The sequence below is a fragment of the Benincasa hispida genome, chromosome 8 (assembly GCF_027475165.1).
Source record: "Benincasa hispida cultivar pf3 chromosome 8, pf3_genome.v1.1, whole genome shotgun sequence".
Lineage (NCBI taxonomy): Eukaryota > Viridiplantae > Streptophyta > Magnoliopsida > Cucurbitales > Cucurbitaceae > Benincasa > Benincasa hispida.
Window position 1 is genome coordinate 32,900,579 of NC_143485.1, and position 20,295 is coordinate 32,920,873.

The 20,295-nt window shown below is 34.9% G+C and overlaps 1 protein-coding gene across 2 annotated transcripts in view; it reads left to right on the plus strand.

The window, feature by feature from the left end:
- The window catches only part of LOC120082994 (toprim domain-containing protein), a 31,084-nt gene extending 12,816 nt beyond the window's left edge, over positions 1–18,268 (plus strand). For both annotated transcript variants that reach the window (XM_039038451.2, XM_090316415.1), the window contains exons 13-21: positions 8,468–8,650; positions 9,633–9,764; positions 10,795–10,856; positions 12,729–12,812; positions 13,487–13,618; positions 14,329–14,425; positions 16,037–16,171; positions 16,264–16,331; positions 17,897–18,268. In XM_039038451.2, the coding sequence (XP_038894379.2) occupies positions 8,468–8,650; positions 9,633–9,764; positions 10,795–10,856; positions 12,729–12,812; positions 13,487–13,618; positions 14,329–14,425; positions 16,037–16,171; positions 16,264–16,331; positions 17,897–17,948 (945 nt within the window). In that variant the 3' untranslated portion in view covers positions 17,949–18,268. The remainder of the gene's footprint in view (positions 1–8,467; positions 8,651–9,632; positions 9,765–10,794; positions 10,857–12,728; positions 12,813–13,486; positions 13,619–14,328; positions 14,426–16,036; positions 16,172–16,263; positions 16,332–17,896) is intronic.
- Positions 18,269–20,295: the final 2,027 nt, after the last annotated feature.

Genomic DNA, 20,295 nt, shown 5'->3' on the forward strand with positions numbered 1-20,295 from the left:
GGGGGACATGAATGAACCGAGATCACGTCTGAATGAGAGATATTTTGAGGATATGAAAGTATGGTTAAGAAAGATTTAAAAAGAATAGAAAATCACTACCTATACCAATAAGGTGTACCTTCCTTTTCGGTGGCTCAATCATAGGAACTTCATAGTTAAGCGTGCTTAGTTTAGAGCAATTCTATTTATGTTGGGTGACCTCTTGAGAATTTTCCTAAGAAACATGTGAGTGAGGACAAAGCATGCTGAAAGGACCCGTATTGGTTGTGGTGATAGTTTTCTCTTAGAAGTAATTTAAGACAAGCAAGGATGACGTTGCCAGGTTGCATGGGATGCAGGGGAATGCTCAGGCTATCAGGTGTCAAATCTGGGTTTCGAATCTTGGTGTGAATCTTGGGCCTAAGGAATTACAATATGTTGACAATCTTCATTATTCATCAAGCACAAAGGGCATATTGTGGGCAAAAGAGAATGAGTTGGCAGCTTCCTTTTAAGAGACTGAACAATTTAGGGACCCAAAAATAATTACCCAAATAATGATGTTGATTCTCCTTGGGCATTTTGATTTCCATAAGTTTTTGTGCAGCTTACTGTCCATCGGGTAGGATGAATCCAAATGTCTGAACAACGACTTTACTGAGAACACTCTTGAAACATCTAAAGAACAAGATCTGGAATCTTGCCTTTCAACCACTCTTTTCCATCTAATAATAGCAAAAGATTCTGAAATCCAGCATAGCATCTTTCATAGAACTTTATAAATACGATTCAGGGAAAAGTCTAGTTGAGGTCTATCTTGGAGGTAGTGTACTCAAATTAAAGTAGTGATCAACTTCTAGGTTTTGTCATAAACCTAATGGGCTACTTTCAATTACGTGAACCAATATTTGGAAGTTAAAACCACACTTGGGATATTTCCCTCGTGTAAATCCTTTTGTTTAGTTAATCCTTTTCCCTTGAGTGGTTTAGTCTATGCCTTGTTATGGAAGTTAAAAATTTCCATGAAGGTCAAGTTTTTGTTTGGTAGGTCCTCCATGGAAGACTTAACACATTGGACAGGGTGTTTAGGATAGTGCCCAACTCGATAAGGCTGTTGTGTTGCATCCTTTGCAGAGGGCAATAGAGGATTTTGATCATATTCTTTTGGGTTGTGATTTTGCTTTTGTCGTCAGGAACAAGTTTTTTTTTTTTTTTTTTTTTTTTTTTTTTTTTTGAGAATTCTGACCTAGGCTTGGCCATGCATTTGAGATATATAGAGATGATAGAGGAGTTTCTCTCAATCCTCCCTTTCACGAGAAGAGAAGATTTTTGTGGCAAGTAGGGGTGGGCATTATGTGAGGCTAGGGGTGAGAGGAACCATAAAATTTTTAGAGGGTTTTTTTAAATCACTAATTGATCCAAAAGCTTAAATTGATGGGTGAAGGAAAATTGAATATTATATCATCTAATACTCTCCCACTTGTGGGCTTGAAATATGTAGAAGACCTAACAAGTGGAAATCAATTTTAGTTAGGAGGAAATAACATTATAGGGGTTTGAACATAGGACCTCTTGGATTACCTGGTCTGATACCATTTTAAATCATCGTTTGACCCAAAAGCTTAAGCTGGTGGATAAAGACAAATTTAATATTATATCATCTAACAACTTCAGCTTAGAGATTGTCGAGTGAAAGCCTTTTTAGATTTTATGTGCCTCTATGGACTTATATGTCAAAGCCTTAGTGATTGTTTAAGTGTCATTCCTTTTTATTTGAGGCCTCTTTTAGAGTTTGCTGCCTTTTTTGGCTTGCTTTTTGTGTCTTTGTATTATGTCACTTTTTTCAATGAAAATTTTGATATTCATAAAAAAGGTGGACTTGTAGACCAAAAAAAAAAAGAAAAAAAAAACCTGGTCCCAAATGAATAGGAATTAGCTAGAGGGAATAATGAGACCTAGTGATGGTTTGCCTATTTTGTTACAGTGGGGCCCATTTTGTAAATTACAAAAAAGAGGAAATTCTGTTGCAGGCTACCCCTTGTAGCAATGGCATCAACCATTTTTATATTGATATTGGAAGAGATAATACACTTTTTTCTATTTTATTGTGTAACAAAGAGGTTTTTGTTTTGGCTGCTTCTCTTTCTCGTAACAAAGTTTTGTTAGCCAAATAGCTGTGGCGGCTCTTGAGTCTAACTCTTAGCATAGGATCATTGCTAGTAAACTTTTATCCCTCAAGCCTCACTATTGTATGTGTTCAATCGGCTTGGAAGATGAATTTCTCTTACATCTTACTGCATATCGATTGATGTTATTTTTAATTTTTCTTTTTTTGTAATCTTCATTTTCTTTAAAAACTTGAGGATGCATTTTTTTAGGGATAGAATGATGCAGTGGATTAGTGAATCAAAGAGATTCTAAAAGTAGAAGGGAACAACCACTTTAGTAGCCATTTGTTGTTTGAGAATGTAGGTAACTAGAATCTTTAGATGCCTAAAATTATAAATATACAAAATTAAAATGTTCGGCATCTCTAGATTACCATGTTTTTTTGTGAATATTTTTGTAGATATCTAAGAATATTTTGATAACTGTGTTTGTTTCGTAGGATTTCTACTCAAGAATGTCTTAAATTTACATAATGTTTCAAGAATGCCCTTACGACTATTTATTAATTTATAATTAATTTAATATAATTTGTATTATATTACATATTTTTTTTATCTATTCGAATTTCTTTTTAAATTAATACCATTAAATTATTTTTGTACGCTATTTTTCTCATCAAAATAATATAGGAAAAGTGTTTTAATTGGCAAAACTCCTGAAAATATTTTCAAATGTAGTAAATGTCATAGTCTACTAGTGATAGACATTGATAGACACTGATAGACTATTAGCATCTATCATTGATAGACACTGATAGATAGTGGTATTTTGCTATATTTGTAAATATTTTGGTTCATTTTACTATATTTGAAAACAATCCAATAATATATCATAATTTAAGATTTTTTTATCAAATAAAAATTAATTTTAAATTAAATTTGAAAATATTGCTTAAAAAATTATAAGAACTACGATATAACAAAAAAAAAATGATATATATGGTTGACAATATTTATTTTAATTATATTATGCAAATGAAGTGTAAATTGGGGATGCCCTCAACAATATTTATTTTAATTATATTCACTCACACATATAAGAAAACAAGGAATAGCAAAAAAGTAAATTGGGGATGCCCTCAACTCAGGAATCTGGAAAACCCATGTTTCAGAAGCGCATCCAAAACTCTCGAGATGCTTCTATAAGGGCATCTTAGGATGCTCGGGAATCTTTAGATGATCGGCCTGAAGGAAATCGAACTCGAGATTTCCATGGGCAGCGGAATATAGATCATTCCAAATTACAATCATGAATGAACATTACACATTACAGTCGTAAACTAAACATGTTGTTATACAATCAATATAGAAATTACAGCATGAACAACTACAAATGAAAAAGAAGAAAACTCTACGAACATTTTTCGACTCGTCTCCACACTCCTTGCTCACAAATGGTCGAACACAGCAACCTCGAACGCTCGAACAACACGTCCGCAATACTGCACGAACACTTTGCGCTCGTCCTCAGCGATTGCCTCGGTCACGAACTCCAGCAACACGAACGGCCTTCATAGAACCTCGATGATGTCGAGTTGAGTATGACACCACCAAGACGGTTACCTTGGTATTCTCGGTGTGAGAATCCAGAGGATGGGCTCTGTTCGGACTTGGAATGAGACAGATGAAAGAGGAAAGAACAATCGTGTACACGATTGGGCAAGTGGGAGATGACAGGAACCTATCGCATAGGTCGATGCCCAATCATTTAGCTAAAACCTAGCAAAAGCTATGCGATCGTTTAGCTCATCGTTTAGCTCAGTATCTGTCGCCTACAAAACACTATATGATCGTTTACTAAAACACGCTGTCGCTGAGTAAATCGGTATTTACTTGACAAGCGCCGTGAGTTTCTTTTTGCCGAGAGAAATCTCAAAAAAAAAAATTTCCAAAAGCTTACCAAAATTAGGAAAACAATTTTCCTTTTATCTCCCGGTTACCATGAACTACCAATAACCACCCACTCAATTGGTTATTAAAGAAAAAGAATTAATTATCCAATAATTAATATTATTATAAATATAAATGATAACCAACTTATCATACTCTATTTATAACCTATAGTTTTAATATTTCATCTCATGAAACATATAAACCATAGTTATTTTTCTATTCCATGGTACTTAATGTAAATCTCATTTACATCAATTCTCCACTAGATGTATCTCATACATCATACCGATTATATCATATATAATCAAAATACCTCTTGTCAATTTGAACATTTCAAATCAACACCAAGAACTGATCCTCAACTGAATCCATTGAGCTACCAAGGGGTCCTTATGGCCTTGTAGCTCGAAGCTCCAACGGTACGTGAATAACTAACTAAACTCTTTAGTCACGGGATCCACCATCCGTTAAGTGCCAGGCACTCCACTAAAGACCGACAGCTGAACTCTCCTTACCACAGATATATTATGTGTCCATCTTAACCAATCAAAAGCTTGACAACCCTTCATAGATCGCTTGTAAGTACAACTGGGCCAATAATTGTTATGCCCCTGTAATTACATCTAACTCTTTAAGTACCACTGATCCCTCTAATGAACATAAGTCATAGTCCTATTACGATTGAGTCTTCTCTTTCAAAGAGAAGTCGTGGCCACATTGTTCAAGCCCCAGAATCAGCCCTTAAGGGAGCAATTTCTCTACTTATCCCTGTTTCGGGAAAGGAGTGAATTTCATTTTGTGGATTGAGTTCCCAACTCCCAGATCAGACAAGTCCCCAAAAAGATAGGCATGTTGAGTTGGCAATCTGGCCATTCTCACCCATACTAATCAAAGGACCGCTCTCAAAGGTAGGAGTTCCCAAAACACTCAGGATTGAGGTCGTGTCACCTATGGTCGTTTAGGTGAGATGCAAGTCTCTAGTATCAACGATGTTATATACAGAGTTTAGTCATCTCGTGGTCTAGATCTTATACAAACTCTTTGTATAGGACACCCCCGCTTGCACGTCTCCACATGAATGGTCAGGATCTACCATCTTTAGTAGTTTACAACACTTGCAAACCTCTACAAAGCGGACCGTATCCGTAGTGTCACCAGGATCAGGTATCCCACCTTAATTCTTATACTACAGACCTATTTAGGTTATCACTTAAGGCATGATCCACTTGTATATCACATATACATGCTTAAGTTCACATAAAATAACCAAGGAGCTTTGTTTATTGGATATGAGTAAATGCCAGAATTAAATAACACTTATTTTATTCATTAAACAACGTGTATCTTTACAAAACAACGAGACTTTGGGAGAATTAGGACACCAATTCCAACACGGCCATCTTACAATGTTGCAAAACAAATGCGGTAATCTAAATGCCCATTCCATGGGAATCTAGGATGCCCCCGAAACAAACAACTCCTTCGGGAAAGATCAGCCAATTGACTATCATTCTAGAAGAGCAACATGCCCCTCCTTCCCACTTTAAACTCGCCATTTTCCCCAAAAACCTTCCTCGTTGGACTGGCTAAGATTGCCTTACCATATTTTGTTTTGTTAATTTGGCCAAATTTGCTTTTAATCACCACTATTCTTGAGGTGTTTTCATTTTCGAAGTGCCAATGACACTTGGTTAGGACAAGTTTTTAGCTCTTTAGTTTTCGATCCCAGAATCCTCCGGGAGGTATAGGGGGTTGTTAGTCGTCACATGGTGCCAATTAATAAGGTGGGATCCTTTTACGTCATCAGCCCCCTTCCAAAATAATCTTCGTCAAATTTTCTCCACCTTGTTGCAAACCCTCACCATAATCCTAAAAATGGAGAGATAATAGGCGGGAATACTCGAAAGGATAGTCTTAATTAAGGTAGCGTGGCCTCCTTTAGAGATAGAGGAGCTTTTCCATGCAGCCAACTTCGAATCTTATCATAAATTGGGTCCCAGGTAGTAGCTGAAAGGTAATACTTTTGCCTTGTAGCCGAATAACTCAACTAGCTTAAGAACTCTCTTCCTTTCCACATTCAAGTTTTATGTGTAATGATCGTCACCCCAGAAGCTTGCTAAAAAGACGGTAGAAAACATTGCCAATGTTCCACCATCTGTCTATTACCTACAAAAAGGAGGAGTGTCGTTAACAAATGCAATATGAGAAACTTCTATGTTGTCAGCAAATTATTTATTCTACAAATATTAATAAACTGGCTTACGAAGTCTGCTACAGTTGTACAAAGAAAAGGAGACAAGGAATCTCCTTGTCTTATACATTCAGGATCCTCATTTACTTCCTACTGAATTAGGTCTGCATCCAAGATGGGTTTGTTGAGAACATGTTAAGTAATACCTCATTCTTGACTCCCGGGCCCTCTGGGGTCTGTTTCCTTGATAGGGCGTCTGCAGCTTTATTATTCAATCCTGGTTGATATAAAATTTTGAAATCATACCCCATTAGTTTGGTTAAGCATCTCTGGAAATCCGATTGTACTTATCTCTACTCTAACAAATACTTCAATCCTCTTTGATCTGAGATGACTGTGAAGCGTCTCCCCAACAAATAATGCCTCCATTTTTGCACGGCTAGAACTGCCATTAACTCTCTCTCGTACACTGATTTAGCTTGGGCCCTTGCGGATAACGTTTGACTAAAATATGCAATTGGTCGACCTTCTTGAGACAGGACCGCTCCAAGTCCTGTTCCTGATGTGTCCGTCTCAATGATGAATGGTTTATCGAAGTTCGGTAAGGCTAACACGGGTAACGTGGTCATTATCTTCTTCAAAGATTCGAAGGCTTGCTCTGCTCCTTCTCCATTGGAATGCATTCTTATGCTACAACTGATGTAACGGTTGAGTACTTTTGCCATAATCCTTCACGAACCGTCGATAGTACCTTGTAAGTTCCAGGAAGCTTTTGAGTTCCCTTCTGATTTTTCAATTGGTTCCAAGAATCTTTTCTCTTTTAGCTTCGACTCCTTGCTCTGAAATCCAATGCTCGAGATATTGGATTTTTCGTTGACCAAACACACACTTCTTCTCGTTTACAAACAACTGATTCACTTTTAGGAATTCAAATACCGTTCCCAGATGTTTCATATGCATATCCCAGTCCAGACTATACACCAAGATGTCGTAAAAAAATACTAACACACACCTTCGGAGGAATGGTTGGAATACTTGGTTCATCAATAATTGAAAAGTGGCTGGGGCGTTTGTGAGCCCAAAAGGCATGACTAGAAATTCATGATGTCCTTCGTGAGTTCTGAAAGTAGTCTTAGGCACGTTGTCTTTCTTCATTCTAATTTGATGATACCCAGACCTCAAGTCTAACTTCAAATATACGGTCGACCTATGTAGTTCATCCAATAGCTCCTCTATCATCGGCATTGGAAATTTGTCTGGGATTGTTGCACAATTTAAACGTCTGTAATCTACACAAAATCGCCAACTACCATCTTTCTTCCTTACTAACAACACAGGATCGGGAACAGGCTATTACTGGTTTTGATGATTCTTGTGATCAACATATCATTCACCAGACGCTCGATTTCTTCTTTCTGGATATGCGCATACTTGTATCCTCCCCTTTCTTTGTCATCATCTTCAAGCTCACTTCCACTCGGGTCAATGATGGGTCTCCCTTAATAACCACCTTGGCATCGCCTTTTGTGAAAGTCATCATCATACTCGTGCAGTCTACTCCCATATGACCCATCGAGTGTAACCACAGTAGCCCAAGTATCATATCAACGTTACCTATTTCCAACAACAGAAAATCGGCTGTGATTGTGACAGACGACATGACTAAACACACAACTTTGCACATGCCCTTCCCTTGCATGGCGGTGCCGTTGCCAATGATCACCCCGTAATTTGATGTTTCTGTTAATGGTAGCTCTAATTGTGTCATGATTTTTTGATGGACGAAGTTATGAGTCGCACCGTAGTCTATCATCACTATTACCTTGACTCCCTTAATGGTTCCCTTAACCTTCATGGTCCTCGGAGCGGAGAAACCTAGCACCGTCCTCAATGCTAATCCATGGTTTCTGCTGTTTCTATGGTCTCATCCTTCACTTCCTTGACCACGATTTGCTTCCTCGATCCCTTCTCATGCAATTAACAACATTAACTCGATCCCTGGATTCCTGTATCCAGCCCCTAGGATGTGTTGCTGTTATTTATTTATTTTGTATATCCAGTTTCTTGTTAAAAAAAAAAAAAAAAAATTAGAGTATGGAGGGAAAATGGGACTAATGAAAGTATATTCATGCAAGTTGCTGCCACTAAAAGCCAGGAAAGCTAAACTTTATTATTATGACCGATGAATGATTGACAATGTTTGCACGGAATCATTTCTCTTCTAAATTTTGTTCAGGTTCTGATGTACTTGGGCCCTGAGGCCCTGAAGGAAGTTGTTGACAATGCAGAGTTGTATCCTATACGTGGATTATTTAGCTTCAAAGATTACTTCGATGAGATTGATGCATATTATCACAAAAAATTTGGAAATGAGTTCGGTGTCTCAACAGGATGGAAGGCTCTCAATGATTTGTACAATGTGAGTTGAAACTAGCAAACTCTTTCTTTGAAAATATTGATTCTTATTTGAGCTACCGAGAGCATTGTGATCAGGTAATGACAAATACTGTATTTAACAAAGAAACAAAAAGTACAAAAAAATTGGTAGATAAAATCTATACTATAAAGACAATAATTGATGAAAGAGAACCTCAACTGGCATTTATCATCGAAGGAGAATACTATCGATATTGAAAGATATTGATTTTCTCATTTACTCATTACTTTGCTCAATGTGAGGAAACCTCTCACTGAAAGCAATCCACAAATTTCTAACGACATATTACAAAAATCTATAAATGTTCATCTGTGCAAACTGCAATTTTTAAACTCCATTTTATTTCCATTTAAACTTGGATTTTCATCTGTGTAATTAAACTAGTGTTTCATTGAATCTGCAAAGCTCTTCTAAAAAATTAATACGCTTATGTTTCTACTATTTCTAGATCTTGACTTTTTCCTGAATGTTATTATTTCTCTGGTTAGGGATGATTTTGACTTTTGAGCTATGACTGGAAACTTCTCTGAGTTTATGCAGAATGATTATGCTGTGAATGGAATATTATTCCAATTGCGTTTTTCAAATGAGATTTCCAATTGCATTTAGAGCTGCAGTTCTTTGCTTTGATGATTTACTTATGCAAATTACTAGCTTTGTTCTTGAGCAATGAAAAGAGACTTGAACGCTTTAAAGATACAAACTCCATGAGAAAGTGAATGAAAATAGAATAATAAGAATACACCAAAAAAATGAAAGCAATCCAATCGAAACATGTCTCGAGAAAGATCACCAGTAATTTAATTGAATGAAGGTAATGGAATTGTCGTTGTGTATTGTTTTCTGTTGTAGGATGTGATCCTTTCTTATGTTGGAACCTGGAATACGAAAACATACAAAAATTTATGTCAGCAAAATAATTTTCTTTTAGATTTTTTATGGCTGAAGCGTTTATTTTAAACAGGTTGTCCCGGGGGAGCTTACCATTGTTACTGGTATTCCTAATTCAGGCAAAAGTGAATGGATTGATGCTCTGCTATGCAATCTTAATGCAAGTGCCGGTTGGAAATTTATTCTCTGCTCTATGGAAAATAAGGTGAGCTGTTCAGACTTCTGAGCTGCCCAATGGTTGACATTTTTCTATTTGATCCTTGTCATAAAGTTGTGGGTTACTCAAAAAGAAAAAAGGAAAAAAGAAAAAAGGAAAAATTGTGGGCTATCAGCGTCTAAAAGATTCTGCTAATGATAATTCTGGAACCTTTTTCTCCAAGCACTTGATATATGAATGAATTTTTCTTGATGTTGAAAATCTTAGCTTAACACTTGATAATCTTCTCAGATGGCTTTTAGACTTATAGCCGCTTGTGGCTTTGCTAGATGTTGCTTTTTGCATGTTTCTCTTATGACTTCAATATCTGTATTCCATTGTAGTTCCAAAATTAATTTTGGTCTTGAAACAACTAATATTTTATAACATCTTATGCTTACCACTCAAGTAAACAATGTCATTTAGTTAACTGCTGATATGTGGTAGGTTATTTTCTAGTATGCTTTGGTAATGTTTTCTTAGTGTGTGAATTATTGCCTTTAAAACGAAACAATGTTTCACTTCTTCTACTTAAATCGATATACTGACAAATAATATGTAAGTTCTCCTTGCTCTTTCCAAAATTTATTCTGCAATCTTTCTATATTAGGTTATTGGCACAACCTCTGCAAACATTAGTTCAGGAATTATGGCATGAGAATATAGACGCAGCAATTTATATGCATATATATAAAACAATCTACAATATGAAAGAACTTTGCATACACTGATAAAAGAAGGGAATATGGGGTAACAAATTTTGGAAGACATTGACAATCTTATGGTTTTTAATAGTTGTCGATTAGTAATTGTACTGTCATAATTTTGACGACTAGCTGGAGACCCTTTTTGTGACCCCACTTTCCCTTGTACATTCTCTCTCTAAATGCAATTTGTTTATTTTATGACAAATATTGTCACAAACATAGAAAAATAATTTTTATGACTAGTAAATAAGGAAATCCGACAGATGTTCTTTCTTAATCTTCCTTCTTTCATCCTGTTTCAATTTAAATTTATTTTGATGAATTATTAATAGGTTCGGGACCATGCAAGAAAATTATTGGAGAAACACATCAAGAAGCCTTTCTTTGCTGCACGGTAAGTCTTAGATTGTAATTTTTGTTATCTCAATACCCTTGGTTCTTATAACCATCACATTGAACCAAAATATCTTGAGTTCAAAGCGGTAGAGTGGCTTTGCTGTCACAATCTATTAAGATTCAACACTTTGTTGCTCCAATTAGATAAAAAGGTAAAAGGAAAAAAAAAAGAAAGAGGGATCTTGAGCTCAAAGATAAAGCCTCCTACCTGAAATATTATTACCACAAATCTATCATGAGTAGATTTAACAGCTGAATCCTAAAGAAGAGAGCTCCAACCTATATGACTAAGGCCTAGTGGATAATTACAAAGGTTTTTAGATACATGGGTTGAAAACGAGGCATTAAACCTAACATTGGGCCAAACCTCCTCTCAAGACCTCATAATAGATTCAATACCCTAAAAAATTTTATTGTCTCTAAAGCCAGATTTCACATCATACAACAAAAAGAAAAAGGAAAAAAATGCTGTACACCAAAGCACACTACCATTATCCTATGGGTGGGCGGTACAAAACCTCCTCCATGATAAGAAACTAACTCTAGAAATCCAAAAGAAAACAGTCTGAAATCAAGTGAGCATACACCATATTGACAACTCCATAAGATGTAACCCAGATCCTCATATGACTACATAAAAATTAGTACTCACAACACTTATAGAATTAAGTGTTCCAACCTTGGCTGAGACTGCAAAGATTTCATACTGCAAGGAGCCAATTTCTCATTGCTCATTTTAGCAATCAAAATCTGTCCATTTGGTGAAGTTTCAAATGAACCACGCCCTCAACTTCAAAATACTCCCCACACCATTTCCTTGAACTGATGACTATAATCAGCACCTTTTGTCTTATATAATAGCATCTTGATCAACTGGTTGTTGAATTCAGCTATTATAGTGTGGGTTTCATAGTTTAAACAAGTATTGCTGTTATGCTATATGAGCATGCATGTCTTATAGACCAACAAACATGTTATGTTGTATCTGTATTTAGTATCCACCATGTTATGTTGTTCCTTTAACCTTGCTTTGGGCAGGGTTATCTCTATCCCGGCCCCTAGGTTGTTCTTTCACCTTCCTTTGAGGAACATATATATTTCTTATTTAAAAAAGTTGTACGATGATCTACAATTTATAATATAATTGGCCTTTGTGGACTCTTAGTATCAAGGAAGGACAATCAGTGAAATAAGAAAAGGCATCATTCATCCTTGTTATGTACTAGTGATACCATAATTCCTCCTTGTGTGTTTGTGATACCAAAGATGTATCTTAAGTGATTAGCCGGGGACAAAATCTGAAGTTGCAGTCTTCTGGTCATGGTCTCAAATCAGTGCTTAGTATTCTAGGCCAAGGCCCCTTATATAAGTTGGAGTGTGTAATGGTTTAACAAAATGATATAGGTTGGATTGTCGAAGTGGACCTTGGGGAAAGGCCCTTTTCACTTGTTTACTTGCCATTGTTATCAAAAACATTATTTGCAGTTTTTGCATATAAATGAGAAGGGCTGGTTTCGGAGAATGTTCAAATCATTTTTTTTTGTTTTTTATTGCAAATTCAGTGAAAATTCTCTCATGTTTTGTTTCAGTTTGCTTTCACGAGTGAGATATTGTGTAGAACACTTATTCTAAAATCATGACTTGAGAGCTTTCTGGATAATGGTTCGAGTCAAATGATAATCTTAAACTTTACACATTTTCTAATAATAATTCATAAGAACAATTTCCTCCTTGAAATTTTTGTTTAGTTTGGAAAGCGAAAATAGAAAACTATTATGAAGACAATTTTCAAATTAACCCATAATCTTTTTCTCCCCCTCAATATCTCTGCAATAATTTTGGCTAACTTTCTCTCTTTTGTCACCTCTAGTTATGGTGGATCTGTTGATCGAATGAGTATTGAGGAGTTGGAGCAAGGAAAGCTATGGTTAAATGATACATTTTTTCTTATAAGGTAAATGGAGAAGTCTTTGAATTATCTTGTTACTACTAGTAGTGCACATCTTACGTACATGGAAAGTATGTGTAAAGAATGATCTTAAGTTCATAAATAAAAGATATATATATATAGTCGTCGAATTTTGATAGTATTTATGTAACATTCTGGTTCTACATTATTATTTGTTTTAAGTACAATTAGGAATCAATTAGATCTTTAATCTGTTAAAGAATACGGCAACGCATGAAAAAAATTTCCTTCATTTTGTGCTTTTCTTTGTTGTAATTTTCTCAGGATTTCTTTTTTAACATTTGATGCAATTTCACCTGAAAGTAATGCCGTGTACTAAATAATAATACCAATTCTTTTGTTGCATATGCTTAAAATTTCATTCAATGTTTGCTTGATGGAGAACTTCCTTCAATGCAAAAGTAACCAAGATTAGAAGGATTAGGAGGACACTTGATATTATAAAGCTACAAACAAAGCTCTCCGATGACGATTGTATCTTCTTGCATGTTATACTCAATTCTCTAAATGATCAAGTGCATTGCAAACAGACATTTTACTAAATTGATCTTTTGATGCCATTTTAATCATGATATTTTTTTTTTCTTTTTTCATCTTTACCTTCCATAAACCTTTTGATGTGCTTTTGAAAGTGTTCTTTCTCTTATTCACTGGACTAGGTGTGAAAATGAGTCCCTCCCAAGTATTAATTGGGTATTGGATCTTGCAAAAGCAGCAGTTTTAAGGCATGGAGTTTCTGGACTGGTAATTGACCCTTATAATGAGCTTGACCATCAACGGCCTCCAAACCAGTGAGTTTTATCATTATGTTAGTTCTTTGAAGATGGAGTAACCCATGATATCTCCTGTAGTCTTCAACCACTGACTGATACTATGGTTTCTTTGATCTCAGTGATAATTCTTTGCTTTTCCTGTTATTTATTTATTCATTTTTGGGTTGTGATGATCCTTTATCTTCCTGAAAAGATTTTGCATCTTTTCTTCCCTGGGTAGAGTTGTCTCAGATTTAATGTGAAAAGAACTCGCTGATAATTTGACTTTGTAAGCTCTGAAAGAGCAGTTCCAACATTTGTTATTAACTTTCATAGATCACTAATTGGCATCCAACTAAATAACTCTATTACGATTCAAGAGCACCTAAAACATAAAAGGGACCCAATTGATTGGATCATATAGACAGATTGAGTTATTGAAATAACATGTTTTATTAATTGACTTCACAAAGCACGCACTTATTTGTTTTACAGTCTTGTTTGAAACCCTTCAGCTCCATGACTTGCTTGTTTTTCCTATGCTTCTAGATAGCACAGTCAAAATTTCCTTGTCTTCCTAAGCATTATTCGTGTGTGATATATCTCAACTTTGTACTTCCAAAAACTTTATTTATTCCTTTTGCTGGCTGTCCTGCAGAAAGTTATGAACTGCAAAATTTGACCTTTGCTTTTCGCCTTTTGTTGTTTATTGTACAGTTAACTTGAAGTTTGAAGTTTTTTTGTGACAGGACTGAAACAGAGTATGTGAGCCAGATGCTTACTAAGGTCAAACGGTTTGCTCAACATCACGCTTGCCATGTTTGGTTTGTTGCACATCCTAAGCAGGTTAGTTGTTAAACTGTCGTTCCATTTTTTTTTGATAAAAGACCAACTTTCATTGAGAAAAATAAAAAGAGAGAATACAAGGGCATAACAAATAAGCCCACAAAAGGGAGCATCTAAAGAAAGGGTCTCCAATCAAGCAAAATATGACCAAGCAAATAATTACAAAGAAATTTGTCCCGATGCCCAAGGAGTGACATTAAATCTTACAAGGGACCAAACAGCAAAAGACTCTCAATCCCTCTAAAAACTCTATTATTTCTCTCACCTCATAAACCCCACAACATGGTACACACCTCAGCTTTCCATAAGAAGCTGCCTTTCCCCCTAAATGGTGGATGGAGGAGCCTCAATCATGTCGCTAAAAGCTCTGTTACGGGTTGTCTGAAGACCAAATTCCCCAAAGAAAAAAGTCCAACCTGTTGAGCAAACTCACAATTCCAAAACAAATGATCTGGGTCTCCCTTCACCCTTCGACACAAAATGCAATATAAAGGCTCAACCAAGGGCAGTAACTTTGTTGAAACCTTGTCTAAGGTATTAAGTTTTCCAAGAATAACCTGTTCAACAAAGAACTTTACATCTTTTGGGATTTTTCACCTTCCATAGAATTGAGAACAGACTCCCTAGGAGGAGAAGGGTCCACTAGAAAAAGGAAGTAAGATCTACAAGAGAAGCCCTTAGAAGGACTACGATTCCACAATTGAAAATTCCTTCTGGCTTCTCCCCTGCCTAAGATTGAAGTCCTCCACTAGAGAGAGGAGGGCTATAATCCCCGTTGTTTCCCTACCAAGCAACGGGCTGTGGAACCCAAACGAAGGAGAGAATGATGTCCTTGAATGAATCAAGTCATCGACAACCCAACAATTTTTCATGGCAGATAAATGATAAAGATTAGGAAACATTCTGCAAAGGGGATGATCTCCCAATCATCTATCCTCCCAAAAAAGAGTACCGTTCCTATTATCCACCACACACTGGACTATCAAAAAATGAAGGGAGCTCATTAAAAAATTTCTTTCCACGTGTTTTATGCATGTGCCTTTGACCTCGCTCAAAATCCAATCAAAAGGACGAGAACCGTACTTTTTCAAGATAATCCTAAACCACAGGGAAGAAGACTCAATGGAAAAATGCCATAACTATTTTGCTTACAACACTGTTTCTAGCTCAAGAAAGGGGTTAGTACACCAAAAGCATTGACTTATACAAGGCAACAAAAGAAGATTCCTTGGTTTATGGAAAAATTCCAAGAAAATAATGCCAATTAGTCGTATAAGTTTGAGATAACTCCTAAATTTTCTTCCCATGATTATTAATAGATCTTAACCAAAATCAAATCGAAGTAGTTGGTTCTACAATGATTGACAAATATTGACTTGAGAAAAAAAAAAGTGAATAAATTTTGGAACTCAAATATCTTTGCCACCCAAAGTAAAAACCAATGCTTGTTATTGTTTTACTTCGTTTCTTAAATCCCTTTGTTGCATATTCATGACAGGTACAGTGATGTCAGTCTTTCTCGAGGGTTTTTGTTTTGTTCTGTTTTTGTTTTTTCTTTCTTTTTTTTTTTGGTCTTCTCATCCTTTCTCAAATATTCCTTGCTCTATGCAGTTGCAGAACTGGTCTGGAGGTGCACCTAATATGTATGATATAAGTGGAAGTGCACACTTCATAAACAAATGTGATAATGGAATTGTTATTCATCGCAATAGGGATCCTGACTTTGGTCCTATTGATCTCCTACAGGTAGTACTATATTGGATGTATTATAAAAAAATATGTTACTTTGGTTTCTGTGTACATTAGTTTTCTTTTCTTTGTATCCTTGCTACTTGTAGGTATCTGTACGGAAAGTGAGAAACAAGGTTGCAGGAACAATTGGGGAAGCGTATTTGGCATATAATAGGTATGTCAAGATCTTATTTCAAAGTTTTCAGGAATTCTCATATTGATTGACTTCTTGAGGTGATGGATTGTTGTACATGCTTTCTTGAAATTAAGGATGTTGAACAATGAACATCATATATTCCTTAATGATAAGAGTTTTATGGAAAAAAAACATTAGGTAGCAAAAACATTTTGTCTTTTGAACAATCTATTTGAAAGCAAACCCAAGCTTTTATTTTTGAGAACACGACCAAACAAACTGGTTATTCATTGTGGTATTGCACATTGTGTGTACGTCAGAGTTTGGCCAATTTTTTATTGCATTTGTGGATGTGGTTCATTGCTTAAGCCGTGATGCTTAAAATTTTCTCATAATCGTTTGGTCAATCATCAGCCTAGGCAATAAGGACTTTATACGATACATGTATCACATTCAAATCAATAAACAAAACATCATTCTGAAAAAGTATCCAACACTAGACCCTCTCTCCTTGTTGGTGCATTATGTGCAAGATGAATGTCAAGAAACGGGTACATCTATTTCTCACATTCCCCTTTGGTAACAGTTATTTGGTCCACAATCTGAAAAGGAAGATCCTTTAACTGGAGCGCGACTCTCCTAGCCATCCCTTCAAAAAGGAGTAGGAATGTCGGATTATCTTTGGCTTCACATCAATAAAGCATTCTCTTGGTTACCATGGATCAAAATGAACAACCCTTCAGAAATTGTTTGATGGGATATGCCACGCATACTAACACAGTTTCTTAAACAAAATTTGAGGGATCCTTTCAGGAAAAAAAAAAAAAAAAAAAAAAAAAAAACAAACAAACAAACAAAATTTGAGGGGTCTTAGCTTTGTAAAGTTTTGCCAAAAAGATTATGGTGCTCTTGTTGGAAAGTGCCTACGGAGATTCTTTATGGAGAGACTTTATAGCATTGTTGCTATTTAGTATTCTGTTAGTACTTAAGGGATGGATGGTCAGTTTACAACTCGCACCAGTCAAAGCCCTTGGAGTTCAATCATCTAAACTAGTCTTCCTACTAAAATAGATTGTTGTGTTTTAGAGTTAGACTTTGGGAAGATTTATGAACAAAAGCCTCCCCTTATGCCATCAACATAACATGGAGTCTCTTATCGAAAACTCCGAATAATTAATTCATGGAGTTGGAATTTCGGAGGACTTATGAAAGGGATTTAGGATATTAAATTCTTTCTAAACCTTCCTAGATGTTTGCTTTGTGAGAAGAAGGGAAACATAGACCACTTTTGCTTTCATTATCAGCCCAATGATTGCATGGTAAATGATTGAAGATCATTACCTGTAGATTTCTTATTGATTCTAGTGTATTCTAGATCGAGCGATGTATCTAACCACAAGAGGATTCTTTACTTATTATGCTTAAATTCCAGCTGTTATAATGTTTTAAAGTGCATTCTTATGTTCAGTGGCTTACAAATTGCAATACACCCTCTATTTGCTGTTTATCATGTCACTTTATCAATGTGCTTTTATTTTATTCCCTTCGTTCTGTGGATCCTCTGTTCAAATGATTGATAATGGTTCTGTCGACGTGCTCATCAGGATAACCGGAGAATTCGTGGATACGGACAAGTCAGTTAGAATAGAGCGGTAACCCAAGAAGTCAAAATTTCGAGTGTAGGTACGCTGTTAAAGGCTTGACATCCACAATGAAGCTGATAACCTGTGATGCCTTCACGAGTATGTTCAAGGTCATTTATCCAGTGCAATACCGTAAATTGTCGATAAACGGCAAGCTCTAAATCTTGCATACAGTTGACATGTAATGGAAATGCCATTTTTTGTTGGGTGAACCATAGAATGCAAGAAAATATATAAAGTTAATGGATGTGTGTACAAAAATGACCATGAGAATTTGGTTTGAAAATTTTGTTCAAAATGAATGCAGGAGTTGAACAAGCAGAGTTATCTTGATACATTCAGTATAATTTTCTTACATTCCAAGCCTTAAACCCTAACCTTATTAATGCCGTTTGAGATTTTAATAGGAAATGATCATGAATATTTTGTTCAAAATGAATGTAGGACTTGAAAATCAAGAGTTATTTTGATAATTTAGTAAAATTTTGTTTGCATTTCATATGGTGTAATGAAAGTTAGGGAAACATGTGGGGTTGGAGTGTGCAATAAAGTGGGTTTATGAGAAGGCAGGAACATAAAAAACAATGTTGTGATTCCAGCTGATCCATCCTAATGTGTAAAGAACAAGACAACTTTGACTATAAATTCATTGTCGGCGTCCTCTCCATGATTGATGCTTTGCCAGATGCTTTGCTTTTTTAATTCAATTTCTTCCTTTTCCATCTTTTTTTTTTTTTAATTCATATTATTATTTTAATAATTATGTGTTAGGAAAATTGAATTTAAGGTTTTAATCGTAAAGTCTATAGTACAAATTTTATGTCTTGTGGACATTTATTTTGATATTCACATTTGTTAAAATTTTCTCCGTCTTTCAATTGTTGTATTTTTCTTCTCACATTATTCCTCTTTATCTTTTTTGGATAATTATGGATTTTTTTTTTTTGCATTTAATAATAAATTCAGGTTTTTTTTTTTCTTTTTCTCGTCCTCATAATATTTAAGGAGATTGAACCTAAGAGAAACCAATTGTGGTAGCAAAAAATCTAATAGTAAATATTTTTAGCTATTTCTCATTTCATTCTTTTATATTAGCTATTTCTCTCAATTTTTCGTTTTAAATAGACTTAAATTTATCAAAATAGTACAATACATTAATAATATTGTTTTGAATAATAATGATTAAAATATTAATGTCTCTATTGATATCATATATTAATGTCTCTATTGATATCATTTCAATTCTATGAATACATCAATGGGTATATGGATAGAATATCATGAATATTTCTGTAAATTAAAAAGTTTATAAAAAATATTTAAATTAATAATTAAACTATTTTAGTCCCAAACTAAGTTATATATTTTGTTATTAGGATTATTCATGTTTGTATAGATTGATGATAACTTTTTGAATAATTGTGATGGGTGGCAAACTATAGCTAAATATTTGTAAATATAGGAAGTTTCAAAAAAAAAAAAAAAAATGCAAACATAGAAAATCTTTAAAATTATTATTTCCTATTCCTTTTTTACCCTCCATTCCTCTCCTATCCTAATCTCCTTCCATCTCCAAATTTCAATCCACCTCCCACCTCTCCGTACCATCTCTCAATTCCTCTCATTACTTTTATTTTTAAAGAAAAAGTAATTGAAAAAATTAACAAGGTTGGGTTTTGAACCCAAGATTTTGAAGAATACTCGATCGCTTTTTTTACAAGTGTCTCATCACTAACGAGCCAATTGTCAGGCCTACTCATCGAAATGGAATGTTAAATATGAATGCTAAATAGAAACGAAATAGAAAGAAACTACTTTTATTAGTTTCTCAACATTTGCTTGTCTTTTAGAAATGTTTCTTAAAATTTAGAATAAAAACAAGAATGATTATCAAACAAGTCTGTTTCTTGATAAATGAGAAACGAGAATGTTATCAAACAATTACATTGTTTTCTTTGTTATTTCTTTTGTAGGACTTTAAAAGTATGAAATCTATCAATAATACATTTCTATTACAGATAGTGTTTGATATCATTGATAGACAAAGTTTATTATAGTCCACCAGCGATACACATCTATCACTAACAAAGAACTCCAATTAGTGATAAAAGTCTATGACTCGTAGACTTTTATCTACTCATGTTTAATAATTTATTAGTAAATATTTGTTTGGTAACACTTTCTCTCGAGTAAATAAACATTGGTGTAGAAGAGTTAATATGGATGATTGTAATTAGAATGTAATTAGATACTCAAGATCGAAATAAAAGTAAAACTTATAGAATTAATCAGTAGGTTCCACGGATAGACTATTATCCTGGCATATATAATAATAGAAATATATAAGTCATAGCCATCGA